The 19,690-nt window shown below is 25.7% G+C and overlaps 1 protein-coding gene across 2 annotated transcripts in view; it reads right to left on the bottom strand.

The window, feature by feature from the left end:
• Nucleotides 1–1,699: 1,699 nt before the first annotated feature.
• Nucleotides 1,700–19,690, bottom strand: part of LOC101241494 (otoferlin) — a 140,657-nt gene continuing 122,666 nt past the window's right edge. Inside the window, exons 39-50 of one of the 2 annotated variants that reach the window (XM_065811278.1) lie at nt 19,119–19,244; nt 18,976–19,011; nt 11,480–11,571; nt 11,211–11,381; nt 8,723–8,880; nt 6,423–6,565; nt 5,777–6,015; nt 4,936–5,126; nt 4,642–4,823; nt 4,453–4,553; nt 3,798–3,945; nt 1,700–1,858 (exon numbers count right to left, since the gene is read on the bottom strand). In XM_065811278.1, coding sequence (XP_065667350.1) covers nt 1,826–1,858; nt 3,798–3,945; nt 4,453–4,553; nt 4,642–4,823; nt 4,936–5,126; nt 5,777–6,015; nt 6,423–6,565; nt 8,723–8,880; nt 11,211–11,381; nt 11,480–11,571; nt 18,976–19,011; nt 19,119–19,244 — 1,620 coding nt within the window. In that variant the 3' untranslated portion in view covers nt 1,700–1,825. The other variant, XM_065811279.1, reaches the window with a different exon arrangement.

Raw genomic sequence — 19,690 nt, 5'->3', positions numbered from 1 at the left:
TAAAAATAAACTTTTTAAGTCCCACATTATTTTCAATTAGAGATCACTGTCGGTCCCTAAAAGCATGGTGACCTTCTAGAGCTGTTTCATGCAATAAGCTTTAAGGCAGTAGTCCAGTAAATAGAGAAAAAAAAGTTGTATTAAATTTTTTTTTTTTCTTCCTCTTATCTTTAAAAAGTGGAGTAAAGGGTGCTCGTTTCTAAAGGATTACATTTGCTAAATCGTTTGATTATTTGACACACAATTGATTTATGAATAGAGTACTTAGCAATTTCTTTTTGTTTGAGTCTTTTATAATACGTTTTCTAAAAGTTGTTTCCTGCCATTATAAACCAAAACAGCGCAAATTCGTGATCTCAAGCTAATATTGCTATTCAAGCTAATAACTTGGACATTAATTTCGCACGAAGGAATTCGAAGGAATTTTTGTGGGCTGTGAATTGTTTTTTAGAGTAGTTATAAAAAAGTTGCAAATGTTTTGGACCGCATTTTTACATTAAAAACCAATGGAAGCAAATAACCACATTTATTCATTTTCGAGTGGTCTTATTATAAATCTTTTTTTAAATATGTAATATTAACCATTATTTTCATTTAGAGTATTTTTTTTAGAAAAGTTGCTGTATTCAGTAATTGAAGTTGAAAAATTTTTTTTTTCATTTGGTTGCTAATGTTTTGAGGATAGTACACGAAAATTAAAGTATATTTATCCTTCGCATCTGCACAATTTTTGTCCCGCAAACTGCAAAATTTCACATGTTTCATCATCCATCACTACGCGTAGTGATGGATGATTTTTAATAGATGCGTAGCTACGCATCTATTAAAAATCGTTAACACGTTGTCATAAAACTTTTGAGCAATTTTACTGTTATAGTTTGTTTATCATTCAGATTTGGAAAACTAATGATAGCAAGGAAGGCACATTTTTATATTCTGAAACCACGCATCTTTTATCGTTTCCTCTGTTCGACATGAGCAGATTTTTTTTAGAAAATTTCAATTCTTATTAAAATTATATATATATAAATAATTTTTTGCTTTTAATATTTGACTGATTGCATATTCATTTTTTATTGAAATCTTATTGAAAAAACTAACAAATATTAATACTGAATATTAATACTGAATATTAATACTGAATATTAATACTAAATATTAATACTGAATATTAATGACTTTAATACCTTTAAACCTTAAATAAAATATTAAAAAACTCAATATTTTAATATAATATATAATTTCATACTTCAGCAAAAAAAAAATTGCCTAACTATTTTTCAACTGAGTGACACCTTCCTTTTGTTATTGACAATAACGCAGCAACAATATAAATAATGACAGCATAGAAATACATAAATAATAAAATTGTTAGATAATTTACAAAATAAATAAAAAATATTCTAAAATTTTCAAATATAACTTAGTTAAATTCAGTTTATTAAAACTAATGCGTCAAAAACATCAAATATAAAGTTGAAAAGTTAAAATAAGGCTCAAAAATAAAAAATATATACAAAGAAATGAAATTTGAAAAGTATAGTATAATTTATAAAAATATGAGTTTTACAAAAAATTGTAAAAAAGTTAGCTATAAAATACTTGTTTTTTATTGTATTTTTTTAAATTAAATCTCAAAATGTCAAAAACAAAACAATATAAACATTATTACGAAATATTTTAAAGCAATTTTATTATAAATTTTATATTATAAATTAAGCGAAGTCCAAAAGCGAACAATAAATACCAATAACAAGTTATGCGATAAAAATATAAAATATCAATTGAATGTTGGATCGGATATTGAATACTTTTTGTTACATAGCTAAGCTTGAAATAATTTCTGTACGAGATAACCCTAAATTACAAACATTTTCAGCATAGGATATACCCGTTTATTCTTCAATGAAACCAACATAAAGATCTGAAAGCTCAACCGGTTTATCAATCAAAAACTCAAAATTTGCGCTTTAAAGACTAAGCTCCAAAAATTTTTTTCACAAGATACCCCTAAAAAATACGCAGCAAAGGAGTTCGAATGATCAATACAAATAATAAACTCGTATTTATGTAGCAAGAAATGAAACCAGGAGTGGCCTCATTTAGAAAAAAGAGAGGGGCATTTTATGCTCTTCAACCAAAAGTTTAGGCGTCTACGTTGACAAACATATTTCACTTTAGGAATCAATACAACACGTTTATAAAATTCGAAAAGGTTTTTTAGAAAACGTTTAACTTTTATTTTAAATATTAAATGAAATAAACAATATATATATATATATATATATATATATATATATATATATATATATATATATATATATAAACTTTCTGACGCCACTCCTGAATGAATGTGGATTTAAAGAAACTTTAAGATTTATACTCCATTCACACTAAATATGCGTTTAAATAAAACATGTCTTAATTTTATCTTATTAAAACATCATAATGTTGTTTCAAATAAATTTTATACTCTGCTTTTGATTTAAAGCCGTTTTAAATATGGTCCAAGTAATGAGTTGAAAATGCCATACCAAACCTGCATTTACGCACATTAAGGAAATCCTTTTACGGGGTCATTAAACAAAACTTTGATTAAAACCATTTTTATCCAAGCCAAACTTTTGCGATTTAAAGAATACCCTCCTTAATAAAGGATGTTAAAATTTTTAAGTTGTCACTTTAAAACGCCGAGACATTTGTGATGAACTTGAATTCTTTAATAAATTTTATTTTAATTTAGGATAACGCAGTTCTTCTTAAATATTATAGCATGGCGTAGAGTCTAGGATTGAGATCTTAGGTAGAAAACTTGGGGCATTTTCCTTTCCAACCTTTATTCCAATAATTATTAAAGGTTTTAATTTTATTTTTTAAAGATTCTCACTTGACAACAGCATGAGCATAAAAAGGTTTGAAATTCGACTCATCATGAACTTCACAAATGAAGTTTGCCAAAAATTCTTCCGCACGTGCATGTACAAAATTTTTTCATAAATCTATGTTCAAAATTTAATTAAATTATGTTTATATTAAATCTATGTTCAAAATTTTAATTAAATTATGTTTTTCATAAATCTATGTTCAAAATTTAATTAAATTATGTTTTTCATAAATCTATGTTCAAAATTTAATTAAATTATGTTTATATTAAATCTATGTTCAAAATTTTAATTAAATTATGTTTTTCATAAATCTATGTTCAAAATTTAATTAAATTATGTTTTTCATAAATCTATGTTCAAAATTAAATTAAATTATGTTTATATTAAATCTATGTTCAAAATTTTAATTAAATTATGTTTTTCATAAATCTATGTTCAAAATTTAATTTAATTATGTTTTTCATAAATCTATGTTCAAAATTAAATTAAATTATGTTTTTCATAAATCTATGTTCAAAATTTTAATTAAATTATGTTTATATTAAATCTATGTTCAAAATTTAATTAAATTATGTTTATATTAAATCTATGTTCAAAATTTAATTAAATTATATTTATATTAAATAATAAAGAGTATATTTAAATCTTAATTTTTTTATTAAAACAACCTAAAGAAATTGTTTTTTTTAAACAACTTTTAAAATTCTTTAAAATTCTGCAACTGAATTAAAACTACTTTTATATTACGACAGTTAAAACTTTATTTTAAATTATTGCCGGTGTAAATGGAGTATAATCAATTGTAAAACGCGTTTAGAATAATAGAGTTAGAACTTGATATAAAGCCGGTGTAAATGAGGCATGTGTTACAAATTATAAAGTTATAAAGTGTTTAAATAAAAAACAACTTACTGGCATTGAGTAAAAAAACAAAGCTAATAGTGCAACCAAAATAGCAACAACAAGCAATTTAAGTATAACGAATTTATATGGTTCCCAGATCATGTAACGCAGCATTGTTAATGGTCCCATCAACGTGAAAAAGCTATCGTTTGGTCGGCTAAATTAATTAACATTCAAGTAAACCTCATAACAATTTATATAAAGTGGACACAAATATTTTTAACGAATACAAGATATTAAAATACAGTCTCTTGCAAAAGTTTAGAATCAGTTAAGTATTTTTTAGGTAAACCCATAATTTATTGAAAATGACTTACACAAATGAGATATACAAAGCTAAGATTTAATTTATGTTATATACATACAAATGTATGTATATAACATAAATTAAGTCTTAGCTTTGTGTATGTCATTTATGTATGTCATTTTCAATAAATTATGGATTTACCTGAAAAAATACTAAACTGATTCTAAACTTTTGCAAGAGATTGTATATATGTTTATTTACATTAATATTATTTTAATTAAATTTATATTAAAAAATTATATAAACTTTTATATAAAACTATACCAAAGAAATATAATATCCAATTTAATGACTTAGATATTTCTAAAGAAAGTTTAACTAATCATACTTTGGTTTCTAAAAACAAATTAATCTTACTTAGGTTTTTCAAGAGGGAGAGGTTCTTCACGTCCTTTCCCTGCTGGCATTGCTTCTGCTTCTTCTTTGGTGTAAAGATTTAGCTCAGCTTCAACTTTACCCTTCAAATAAGAAAAAAAAAAAAATAATAATAATTTTTTGTTAACAAAAACAATTATATTTAATTTATTATATTATTAAATTAATTACAGCTAAAATAGGATCAGGATCATCATCATCTTCAGGATTCACTTGAAATGGCCACCATCCCCTACAATTTTTCATTTTTAGCAATGAAGCGCAAGGATGGTTTTTATTTAATATGTCTAATTTGCAACCTTTTGCAGTTTTGGCTGGTGACGGAAGTCTGGTTAGTGACAAAATTACATCGCCTGTAATAAAATTTTTTTAAATTTTATTTCAATCATTCTTCATAACAAAACTTTATGCAAAAAAAAAGCCCCAACAAAACACCGAAAAAGCAAAAATAACAACGAATCTAACCAATAAAGTCATCTGCTGAAAACAGATCAGCATCCCATACTTGTAAGTAAAGATAAGGTTTATGCTTTTCTTCTGTGAGATCAATGGAAAAGATGTTTGCTTTTTTAAATGTGACAATTTTTTCTTCAGCTTTATGAAACATAAAGGAAAATATGAACCTCCAGTTAAACATAGCAGAACCATCCATTGATCTAAAAGAAATACATATAGCTATATAGTATATTTATAAAATATATATATATATATACCTATCTCTCTCTCTCTCTCTATCTCTATCTCTCTCTCTCTCTCTCTCTCTCTCTCTCTCTCTCTCTCTCTCTCTCTCTCTCTCTCTCTCTATATATATATATATATATATATATATACATATATATTAGTATAAGCATATATATATTTATATATATATATATATATATATATATATATATGTATATAGCATATATATATATATATATAGCATATATATATATATATATATATATATATATATATATATATATATATATATATATATATATATATATATATATATATATATATATATATATATATATATATATATAATATATATATAGCAGTAAACATCTTTTATAATGCAAATTTCAAATAACTCATTAAATTACTTTTTTAATATGCAGCTATGTACCTATTATATATCTGTATTATGAAATATTTTGTTTACTAAATTAAAATACATGTTTTGGCTATAATACAGTCATCATTAGTTAAAATATATAAAGAAAATTTTAAAATAATTAAATCAACTAAAAAATCAAAACAAAAAGAAAGTATATATGTAAATAAATAAAACAAATTAATCCATCAAAAAATAAAACACTACTTGTAATGAACATCAGTCTGCTGCATATCTTCTCTGTTTCCTTCCAACCATCCTTTAACATACTGATCACTGCTAGTTTCTCCAGAAATAATATTAGTATCAGAAGGTAAAACATCTGAGGTATTCCATATAGTAACTCTAAGAACATATTCAGTAGGCTTTCTAACTGAAACATCAATTGGTGGACCAGGCATAGTTAATTCCATAGGAAACATATCAATCCACATTTGAATTTTGCCCTGAAATTATACACCAAATAAATTATAATGAAGTCTATTTAATAAAACCTTTTATAAAAATATATATTTTATTATTTCTGTTTCTGCAACATATACATTAACACTGAGGCAAGGAATAACACTGTGACAAGGAATAACACTGTAACAAGGAATAACACTGTGACTAGGAATAAAAATTTATTTACACTGTGACTTGGAATATCACTAGGAATATATTTACACTGTGACTTGGAATATCACTAGGAATATATTTACACTGTAATTTGGAATATCACTAGGTTAAGTCTAATACCATGAATAAACTAAGAATAATACTGTGACTATTTTAAAATGACAATCCTTTCTGACATTTTACTGGCTTTATTGCTATAAAAAAGTTTGCTATCAAAAATATTATCAAAGCATACCATTTCAATTCCTTTTTTTTCTGGATTAAACAATGATCTGGTTTCTACATGTTCAGGCACAAGCTTAAATCCTTTTGGAGCTAACTCTTCAAAATGATGTAAAGCTTCTAGAGCTACAGGTTCATCAGAAATTTTTTCTTTTCCTAATAATAAAGGGTTATTTACCAAAATTCAAAATATAATAATAAGTTATCTTTAACATCTATAACAGGCATAAAAAAAGTTGTTATTATTATTATATATTTAAGTTGTAACTATTATTATAGTAATAGTAATATATTTGAGCTGTGACCAATAATTTGGTGAGTGTACCAAACACACTTAAACAGCTATATCATTATTCAGCATAGTTACATCATTTAAAATCCATATGTCAAATTTAGCTTTAAAAGAGTTCACAGAAATAGCATTAACAACACCAGTAGGAAGTAGGTAAAAAGATGCAATGTTTGTTAAAATATAATGCCAAGGCAAAAAACTAGTTATTTCAAAATTATATTTCATTTGCTTATTGATAATTTCTTGGAAAAATTTCATTAATTAAATTTACTTTTTTAATTCCATTGAATAACTTGCACATTTGAAGTCACCCCATCAAATCCACCTTACAACTAAAGTTTTGAGACCCATTTTATAAAATTTTTTCTCATTACATTTTGTTTTAACAACTTGTTTTACACATCCTAAGTATTCTGCAGGTTCCATTAAAGAAACTTCAAATTGTTAGAAATAAGCATTTTTTTTTTGTAGTTACCAAAGAAGATTATAAATTAAATTAGTAGAAAATCATTTATCAAGATTTTTTTATTTTACATTGTTTCATTTTAAGGAAATACTGTGTAAACTAAACTTGATAAGTGATTTTCTGCTAATTTATTATTGCTCTATTCTTTTAAGAACATTGAGCACTCTTCCAAAGTTATTGCAAAATTGTTCCAAGTTATTGCAAAATTGAAAAAAAATATCAGTTTGAAAATTCTGTAAAAGAATAATATGGAAATTTAAAAAAATTTAACAGAAAATACAAACCAAGTCAAAGATCATAGTGATAATTTTATGCATGATAAAGATAAATGATATATATATATATATATATATATATATATATATATATATATATATATATATATATATATATGAATATATATATATATATAAATATATATACATATATATATATAAATATATATACATATATATATATATATATATATATATATATATATATATATATATATATATATATATATATATATATATATATATATATATAAATATATATATATATATATATATATATATATATATATATATATATATATATATATATGTGCTTATATTTAAATTGGGAAGACAACATTAAAAAAAATGATAAAACTGTTTAAATCTCTAATTATCCAAAAAAATCTAAAAAAAAATTTATAAACCAAGTATAAACATATAATTTATTATTTCAAATACAAATACGTCATCAAATCAGTTTTTAATGATAAGGAAAGATTTTATTCATAAACTTTGTCCAACTCAGTGTCTTTTATTATGTATCAAAAGTAAACATTGTAACAGGAAGAAAAATATGTGCAGCATGAATACTGTAAATAATTACTATCTAACAATAATTTCAAAAATCTGGATGGATGTGTTGTTGTGTTATAATGTACCTTTTTTTAATTTTAATAATGATTTATAAGAAAAATAATTTTTGTTATGTAATATATTAAGATATAAATAAAAATGGTGGCCATTTTAAAATAGATAGCCATTTTTAAACAGGTATTAATACACAAATTGTGTAAGAGGTTATAGTTAGGGTCTTTTAAGGTGGTCTATTTTATTAAGGGTCATTTTTAGTGTAAAATGTATAGCAAATGACTTTGCTATACATTTTTTTTTACAAATACATTTTATTTTATAATTCCTGATTTAAAATGATTATCTTTTTCAAAATGGCTACCTATTTCAAAATGGCTACCATTTTTATTTATACCTTAATATATTATATGAGAAGAACACTTTTTTTTTTATAAATCATTATTTAAATTAAAAAAAGTAACATTATAACACAACAACATGGATGATATAACAATAACAGATTCCTAATCTTCTGAAGCATCTTGACAAACATCCAAGACATACCACCTATCTAAACCCTAACACCCACATACGGATGACCATCTATGTTACCAACTTACGCTACCACTCATAAACTAAAACTGACAATAAATAATAGTTAAAATTCCATTATTATCAGTATAATAGAATAATACAAATTAAAAATTTTGAAATTATAAAAGTTCTACCTTTTTCATCTAAAATAAAAGGTGAAGCATGCCATATTTTACCATCCAGAAAAACAGTGCCATCATTAAAATATGGGCCATCAATACCATATTCTTTACAGAGTTTAGATAAAATAGCTGCTGGTTTCTGTGGATCTCTCCAAGCAGCATATCCATGACTAAAACAATTTCAAAATTACTTTTTAGTCTTTTATTGCCAATAACCTTTTTTTAGACTAATTTTAATTTACGAAAATTGAAAAACACAAACATTGACATAGATAAAAGCTGATATTAATATGAATTTAAAATGACAGTTTATCAAAAACTTTTTCTAATTTTTTACCACTTTGATACCAGGGTCTAAACAGCCCTAATTTTAATTTTCTTTTCTTCAGATTTTTGTTGGGTTAAAAGTGCAACTTGAATAGTTATCTTGTAACAATTTTAAAATTGTTGATTGTTATGTAGTTAAGTAAAACAGTTTAAAAGAACTTTTACTTTTTACTTATGTTATATGTAATGTTTTACTTATGTTATATATGCAATATGAGAAATTAAAAAACAGTTCAAACTAAAACTGATATTCCACCTAAAGAGAGTCTATTAAATAAAGCAGAAAAACGTAAATTTTTAGTTAAATACTTACCAACAAACAAGTTTGCTACTATTAAAGAATTTTTGCAACATTTTATCTTCTGCAGAAATTAAAAAATTAAAAAACTTTGAATTTATTCGTTGTACCAACAAAGTAAAAAGTAAAAATTAAAGAAAAAATGTTCTTATGGTTTCAGACATTTTTGTGGAGTGTTTGTTAAGTTTTTGACTTTATATAAAAAAATTAACTAACTTATAAATATAATTTAAATAAAGACTTCCATAACAACCTGCTGTATTACAATATCACAAAAACTTGTGGATGGCAAAGCAAAAAATAACAAAAACTTCAAAAAAGTCTGAAGCTGTAGTAAATAGTAAAGTCATCTAGTATCATTCTTTTCACTAAAGTTTCAGCTCATAAAAAAGTTTCAGCTCATAAAAAGGTCATCTGAAAACAAAACAGATGTTCTACTTTTAAAAGACCAGATAGTACAATAGAGAACTCTAAAGATATTAACATTAATTTTTGAATTGAGAAGAACTTTAGCTGCTGTTTTTTTTTTGAGACTCTCAAAACTATGGCAAAAGAATATAGCTAGTATAACTAAAACAACAGTAAATGACTGTTAACATATCTTTCACATCTTCAAGACCTTCTGAAAAGTTGTTTACATCTTCAAGACCATCTGAAAAGTTGTTCACATCTTCAAGACCTTCTGAAAAGTTGTTCACATCTTTAAGACCTTCTGAAGAGTTGACTACAAAGAGTGAAGATAATAAAAGCAGAACGATCAAAACTACATACTTGTCTTTACATTGATGGAAAATTTGTTGGTGATATCAAATAAAGAAAAACTAAACAAGATTTCAAGTTCCTTTTAAGATTAAAAAGCATCCTAAGCTTCTTAGTATTTCTGAATTAAATTCAGATATCCTGGTAAGATAATAGATTTTTGTATTTCTGAATTAAATTCAGATAACCTGGTAAGATAATAGATTTTAGTATTTCTGAATTAAATTCAGATAACCTGGTAAGATGATAGATTTTATTGTAAATTGATGGGTAAAATTAGATATATGTTAAGGACCAGTTAAGTTTGATTTATTTAACACCATGTAATTTTTGTTTGTGTATAAAAAACTTGCTATCTGTCTTTGGAAAAACTACTGTATCAGAAACAAACCAACAGGCCCCTAAATCTATAAAATAATAATTTAAAAAAATCAGGTCAACATTGTCATACATTGTTTGCAAACATATAGAACCAGCTTAAGTGTTCAAACTAGTGTTCAATTTAGGAGATTGCTGGAACTAATTCTTGACTACACCAACTAAATTCTTTGCTATACCAAATAAATTTTTGACTACACTAACTAAATTCTTGACTACATAAACTAAATTCACTAACTCTTCAATTTTTTTAAAAAACCACAAAAATAGTTTTTTTAACTATTAGAAAATGTGCTTAATTAGAAATTCAATGTTTAATAGAGATTTTTATAAAAACAAAATGACTTTCTGCCATTAATATTTTCAGTAGTTACCTTTTCTTTTGTTAATAAACACCCTGTAAAAAATATTCATGATATCGCAATTAAGATTATATACTTTCATTTATCATTTTTATTTTTTTGCCAACAAAAAAATCTGAACTTAAATATAAAAAAAATCTGGGCTATTTTGACTCTGGAGATAGGAATTAAGGTTGTCAAAAAAACAAACCAAAAAATTATAATAAGAAAAAAAATACAGAGGCACAACACAATTATTACTAACACAAAATCATGTTTTTAAAAAAAGTTAAATTTTATTGTCAAATCCTGCTATATACATTGACATAAATTAATACAGATATAACACAAAAAACCTGTGCTTTATGAACACTAATACTAATAATACAAAATTTACTTTATATAATTAAGCTGAATTCCACATGAAGGTCTATGCTTGCTAAAGAATCGATCTTCAATATCAATTTCAGTTGAACCAATTAAGTCATTTGAACCTAGCATGTCCCAATCCATCACATCTATTCGAACCACAGTGTCAAAGGGAATAACAGCTTTAAATTCAAAACACCTAAAAAACAGTTTTTGCAATCAATTTAAAATAAAATAAAACAACAACTTTTGATTAAACATAAATATATATAAAAAATATATATATGTATAAAAAACCTTCCAAATTCAGGTGAAAGCTGTTTTGATACATATTTGTCCTTGTCATTATACTTTTTTTTACCAAGACTACATACTAAATATGGGTCAGCCTAATAAAAAAAATGTTATATATATAAAAATATGAAAAAATAAAAAATGTTGTATTAGATGTAATGTGGAATGTCTATGTGGAATATTACAAGCTATTTCAAAATTCCAAAATCCCAGAGCTCAAGATATTTAACAGGATTATTAGTTAGGATCCAGAGATTTTTAAAACTACATTTAATATGTCTTCTTTATAACTTTGTAATTGAAATAAAAATCTTAGGGAAAATCACAAGATGAAATTGTTTTTATTAATATTAGTAAATTATAGTAACCATATATTATACTACAGTATTACACTTATAGTACTGTATATAAATTTAAAGAAATAAAAGAATTAAATCAAAATATAACATATTGTAACTTATGAAATTTAGCTACATTTTGTAATAATAAATCTTATATGTAATTCCATAATTTCCAGTGCATAAAGTCTATATTGTAATCAATGAATACACAAATAAAGAAATATGAGGAATAAAAATAATGTATACACATTAGTGCTTGCTTCCTTACAAATTTATACAATATTTAAAGTAAGACAATTATTAATAAATATTTTGGAACATATCAATTTTAGATTTTTTGTATATTAAACCTAACTACAGTATGCTGCTTTATCGGCAGCAGTAGTATTAAATCTTTTGAAAATAAAAACTAGTTTGGGTGCTTTATAAGTCCCTAATCAATTTCTAACCTTTGAATAAATTAGTCCAAAAGAGAAAATAACTGAAGGGGTAAGTACTCTAGAGTTTACTCTAGAGGAATAAGCAGTTGTTATTCTTAGAAATGTTTTGACATAAGCTCTAGTTCAGTAGAATACTTTCTTCCCAAAGATACCAAACCAATGAGCCAACTTCTGTTGAGATATTTGAAAACATGTATAAAAGAAAAAGTGGTAAATTGGCTTAGTATCTCATTATTAATATGCTACTAGGAAATTTATTGTGGGCCCATTCCAGAGCATAATTTTCTTCAGTAGAGCTTAGGCCTTTGTAAACTTTTTATTAATAAACTATTAGCTTGGTTCATTTGCTTTTCAACATTCATGATCACTGATGCATTTTTATGGTTTGGTCCAGCAAAATTTAAACTCCAATGTCCTTTTAAAGTTTTTTTACACTTCTGTTGCTTTACCAATATTATATTTATTACTTTGAACTTTATCTAATGCAACAGAAACATGTTTTAAAATTTTCAGCTTTTCTTCTGCTGTACATTTGAGGTTTGTATTAATGACTTTTTTTTAACAATGTTTTTATTTAATTGATTTCTTTATTCAACATCACAAACACTTAAAAGTATTACCCAACTGTTTATATACACTTAAAATTGCTTATATACACCAAACAGAGCTTTTTCCACCAGCAGATCAGTAAGCAGCAGAAGCAGTGTGACTACGAAAGTAATAATCACACTGCTTCTTTTGATTTTCATTTCACTATTAGAACAATATGTTTTTAATGTTGTTAATTTCTAAACCTTTATCTTATTAATTTTTTAAATCATTAAAGATGCGCAGAGCATTTATAGCATATTTGTGTATCATTTTCTTACAAAGGTTCAGTGCTCATTTTAGCTACATTTTTGCATTATTATTAGCAACAAAGCTGCCAACTTTGCATTTAAAATTTTTCAATGCAGTTCTAATCGAAACTTTTGCATTTCAACTTTTGTCCTAACGTATCTGGTCCTAACATATCTACCAAGTGAACCTCAATGTTGTCTGAGTAGCATACAATTTGACTATTTAACATATTTGCAGTCTTTTCAGATTCTGAGTGAAATAGTTCATTCAGTAACTTCCCTACTACTTGTTTTCTACTTGGCACTTTGTAGCCAGGTCTCAATGCACTAACAATTTCTTAAAACAACTTATTTTCAACGATTCTGAAAGGAGAATTGAAAAAAATCATTTTGGGAAAAATATTATAAAAATTAATTTTGTCTTGCATTGTAGTTTTATTTAAAAATAGCTCCATTGATGACCTTGAATTCATTTCTTTAAAATGAAGATGTGCTAATGCTATCTGATCTCACAAATGATTATTTTAGTTCTAGGCACAAACTATACTACTACTAGGTTGTGATGATACACGCTGAGCTTAAGTTCCAGAGTAACTTCTTTTCTTTGATAGATTCAAAAGTGTAGACAGACCAGCTTCTCTAATTTCTCACAAAGGTGTGGATGAAGCAGATAGTTGTGTGACCATAGAATGTAGTACCAACATTTGAACTTCTTGACCTGAGACTGAGAGTGCTATTCACACTCGAACATCCAATATTTTGATCTAGTTGCAATTTACAACTACCTTCATCTCTTGACAAGTCCATGTAGGGAAAATCACATGCTCCAACACTTATTTAATGAATTTCACTGAATTTAGCAATTATCACTTGTAGTCATAACAGTAATTATGCCTTCAGTACCATGATCTAGAAAGTAGAAAGCTTAAGTTTTAACAGTTTCATATAGCTAGTTACATACTAGATGCTAACTAGTTATTTTTTTTACTAAACACATTATGGTATACATTCAAGACATAGATGCTAGACACTAAAGAGTATATAGTAAGTCAGTTTGAGTTTCATAACATTTAAGTGTATATAATTCAACATAAGAGTATGCTTGTTTGAATTGATACACTTAGACTACAGTTTAAAATCTCTTTTCTCTACAATTTACACTACAGTCTACAGTTTTGTTTGTTACACTAATTTTCTAAAAAATAACCTCTGGCTAGAGATCCTGAATTTTCTATGTCAAGAACTTCTTGTTCAATTCCCTGCTCATCAGCTGATATTTCATTTGATGCTCCTTTACTTTTCTTTATGATTTTGCAAACATCATACTAATCCTTGAATCCTTGAATTCCACAGACATAACATCTAGCTTTTATACCTTTTACCTATGTAGTTTAAACCTTTTTGAATTCTGGCCAAATAGAATCTTTTTTTCAACCTTCTTTCTTCATAGCAACTTTAGTAACTTTGCTATTTAAGTTTACACTTTACAGACAGTCAGTTGTCACAATAATGAGTAATGACAGTCAATTGTCACAATTTAATGAGGAAATGACAGTCGGTTGTCACAATAATGAGAAATGACAGTCTGTTGTCACAATAATGAGTAATGACAGTCAGTTGTAACAATAATGAGTAATGACAGTCAGCTGTCACAATATTGAGTAATGACAGTCAGTTGACACAATAATTAGTAATGACAGTAGTTACTTATTATTACTATTATATTTTAACTGTCTTTCATTAAATTTATACTATTTTCCGAGTCTGACAATATGTATTTAATTAGTAATGGTTTAATTTAAATCATTGCACTTGGTATAAGAAATATAATGACCTAGTGCATTAGTATGACCATTATAACTTAAATTGAAAATTGTCACAGATGTCTGTCTTTTTTTTACAATATTGACTATTCATGGCAAACGTCAAACTTGAAATGACGCAAGAGTAGGTACAGTATATGTAGAATTAGAGGTTGAAAAAATATCAAAAATCATTGAAAAATCAGAAAAGTCATGAGTATTCAGACAAAAAAATATTGATTTGATTTTTTTGTCATGATTAAATAATTTTTGCATTTGATTTAATCGATATCAATCCTGGCTAATACTATGCTAATACTTTTAAAAATTTGCATTTAAATTTTACAGAAATGTCCTGGAAAAACCAACAAAAGAAGGAAGCAGCTTTAACAGCAATCCTAATCTTACAAATTTGCGTAAAAAAATACAACATACCGACTGTGTCATTACTTACGACCTTGACAAAAGTTTTGAACCATTTTGAGCAGAGCGAAAAGCTGTAAAAAAAATTCCTACTGCTGACAGAGAAAATAAAAACAACAACTTTAGCTTAATAATGACAAAGTAGTCAAATTGTTTAATATATCTGCTTTGTCAATGCAAAAAAATACTGCTGTGTTGACATTGTGATCACACTTTCAAGGAAGGTGTTAACATAAAATGACTATTGGATTAATATACAAAGTAGTTACAACAAAACTACAGAATATCCAAAGTAAATAGAGTTCAAACCATATTAATTGTCATCATCATCATCATCATCATCATCATCATCATCATCATCATCATCATCATCATCATCATCATCATCATCATCATCATCATCAACAACAACATCCTCATCATCATCATCATCATCATCATCATCATCATCATCATCATCATCATCATCATCATCATCATCATCATCATCATCATCATCATCATCATCATCATCAACAACAACATCCTCATCATCATCATCATCATCATCATCATCATCATCATCATCATCATCATCATCATCATCATCATCATCATCATCATCATCATCATCATCATCAACAACAACATCCTCATCATCATCATCATCATCATCATCATCATCATCATCATCATCATCATCATCATCATCATCATCATCATCATCATCATCATCATCATAATCATCATCATCAAAACAGGTCCGATTATCTCAGCTGTATAGGAGGATATTGGCATTATTTCACATAATGACAAAACACAACTATTGACTGGAGCAAGATAAGGCATTAGTGCATGAAAGACAAAGATAACCTGAAGGTGGGTTAAGTCCAAGTAAAGACATTGTACTTTGATGACGAAAAAGACTAGATTTGAAAAAAAGATCCAATTTGCTAATAATAAATAGTTACAACAAGAGCCAAAGTGATGGAGGAGCATTTATCCTTGATTTATAAACTTGGAGGAAGCTCCAATGCACTCCTCTTAGTGGCACAGCTTAAGAATTAAAATCTGCAATTTTTCAGTATTTTAAAAAACACAATATCAGTTTAAATAATTTGCAAGCACAGGAGTGTGATGGAACTAATCTAAACACTGGAAAAAAGGGCGGTGTTATTAGATTGTGTTAAAATTTTAACAGCCTCTACAATGGTTAATTAGTTTGCTACATGCAAAGAAGCTTCCACTATGCCCGTTGTTTGAGGGGTTGGATGGACCAACATCTGGTTTTAGATGCTATTCAAATTCTATTGGAAAGTCCCTTTCCAATAAAGCCTAAAACTGGAAAAATCTTGAAGGTTGTTGATTTTCAATCTATAAACCATGATGGAGACTTGTGCTAAGCAGTTGTTGTTCTACCAATCTGGAGAAGTGCTTCCCTGAAAAACTGGCTCATTTTTGGTGGTTCAAAAAACAAGTGTATAGCAGTTCAAAGTTTATAATCTTAATTTTATGGCATTTTATGGCAGTTGATTGGTCAGAGTAACTCACAGCAGATGGAGCCACCAAACAAACTGCCAATCAAACATATCGATGAACAACTGAAGGGAAAAGAGTCACAAGAATCAAGAAAATCACATTCAACTGATGGAAAAGTTACTGCACATTATGCAAGCTGAAGAAAATTGTGTAAAGATGGTGAGAGCAATATTTTCTTTGATTTGTGGCAAGATGAAAAGAGATGGTATGATATGCGCCCCTCTGCAATAAAGGAAAAATATGAAAATATCTAACACAAAATAAACTTTAACACTGAGGCACATAATAACACTAATAAGTAACATTTTTCTCTACATATGTTAATATTATGTAGTAAACGCACCTGTTTAATTCTAAAACTCATTTAAAATAACCTGTTTATAGATTCATAACAATGCATTTAAAAGGACTACAAATCATTATGTGGAATAAAAAATTTCAAATATGGAAAATTCAGAAAAATTATGGTTTTTTTTTTTTTAATTTTCCTATAATTAATATAAACATCAGGAAGAATAATTGAACTTCTAAAAAAGTTATTTTTATTTTTCTTATTGTACAATGCTTACATGCCAAACTTACAAGCAATTAACAAACATACAAGTTGTGTTGAGATTTAATTAGAATATTTTTTCCATTCCTCTATGCTATGAAATCCTTCAAGTATTTTTAAAAAAATTAATTAGTTCAGTTGGTGCTTTCTATTGCTGTTCAAAAATGGTGCCAACCTTAATGTTTTTGAACACATTAAACTTTTATTTGTATCTTAATCTGTACTTTATCATCCATCATTTTATCATAATTCATTGATTTTTAATAAAGAGAACTTCATTAAAGATATTAAAATTATTTTTGGGAGACTCATGAAAACCTGGTTTTAACGATGGTGTCTTAAACAATATTAACAATATTAATATTGATTATTTTTTATTAGTTATATCTTAAACAATATTAACAATGTTATCAAAGATTATTATCACAGTTTTATAAAAGTATTTTTTATAACTTTGAAAATTATTTTAATGCTTAACTAAAATTTTTTTCTAGAAAATGGGAGCCAGAGTTTTTAGTAGTAGGAAAGTTGAAAATACTAAAAACTCTAGAGATACTTTTTCAATTAAATGATTCAAATCAATAATTTAAACCATCAATAAAAAAGCATTGTAAAACCTAATTTTAAAAAGTCTTAAATCTTCAAGTAATTGTTATTATTAATGAAATTGTTATTTTACATTTTATATTTCAGGCTTCATTTTAAGCTATTGATAAATAGTCTCCATTATGTTGGGTTAAATAAAAAAATACCTAACTGTAGTAATCGACTTATAATATGACTTATATTTATATATATAACAGGAGACTTGATATATGAGCATTGAAAAAAATAATGGCATGATTATTTTTTTCCAACTTGTTCAATAAAAATACCTTAAAATAACTTTATTCTTAAAAAAATAGTTATTGCAAAGAAAATAAAAAAAAACTGACTTCAGAGTTCAGATTTAAAATCAAGCTTAAAAAAATAAGTAAAAATCAATTTAAATATCTCATGTGACAGACAAAAATGTAAAATTCATAAAATTTTGTTTAATGTGAGTTAAATTGTGTTACATTTGATAATCACTCTAGGAGCCCTGGAACATTCAGCAAACAAAATTTCAACTTTTTTTTCAAAAAAAATAAAAAAATAAAACAAAATCAAAAAAATGGTATTGCTTTAAAAACTGAAATCATCATCGCCATTTTTAGATGCTATGTTAAATAAAATATAAAAATAATGACAAATAACTTAAGTATAACTATTTATCTACTGAATATACCACTGTTTAGTAAAAAAGGAACTCCTTGAAGTACTAATACCAAATTAAAACGCATACTTATAAAATTAAAACATAGATCGAGCATAATAAATTCATACACAGTACAAATTCTAACTTCAGAACTGTTAAGCACAATGTCAATATAATATGTACTGGACACACCTCACCTTAAAGTTTACTAATAGAAGGATAATGAACTAGTAACAATTTATGTGAATGAAATTAAACAAAGCAATTAAATAGTAAAATACCACAATAATTAAACTTTGATTATAAATATAAATTTCAATATAATCAAACATAAATATAACCTCACCTTCCCATTTGAATCCATTGGATGCAGATTGATTGCCTAAAAGAAAATAATTTTCAAGCTATATATCTAATTTAGAATTTTTACTTTTGTTGTTAATCATTTTAAACTTTTTCATAAAATTTATAAAATAAATAAGTAATTACTCTGATAACATAAACCCTAACAAGGAGATTTATTGGTTCATTTGAAGGTAACCTGTAAAATGTGCCCATTTCATCTTCAGTATCAAAATCAGGTGGAAGAGGGTATTTCCATAAACGAAAGTTTCCCTAAAATTAAAAACTTTATAAAATTGAAATCCTCTGCAATTTTGACTTTATAGTTTATAGTTATAGTTGGAATGATGATGTTTTAAGATGTAATGATGATTTTTAAAAAATGATGATTTTTTAAGATGTAATCCATTAAAGTATTTCTCTCTTTTTTTTTTAATACATCAAAAAAAAAAAAAAAAAAAAAAAAAATAGAAATACTTCAATAGATTACATTTTTATAGAAGAAAACTTTAAATTTTGAATTTTAGTGACAATAAACTCCACAAAAAGTCACAAATTTAAAAAAATAATTTTTTTTTTAAAATTTTTTTTACCTATAAACATTTTTGGGTTTGAAATTGAAAAATTCAACAAATTAATTTAAAAATAATTTTATTAAAATCTATTTTTAAATTTTTCGTATTTTTTATATTTTGTTTACAGAAAAATTCTCTAAAATG

This window comes from Hydra vulgaris, chromosome 12 (genome assembly GCF_038396675.1).
Source record: "Hydra vulgaris chromosome 12, alternate assembly HydraT2T_AEP".
NCBI classification, from domain to species: domain Eukaryota; kingdom Metazoa; phylum Cnidaria; class Hydrozoa; order Anthoathecata; family Hydridae; genus Hydra; species Hydra vulgaris.
This window is presented reverse-complemented; position numbering and strand designations above follow the sequence as displayed.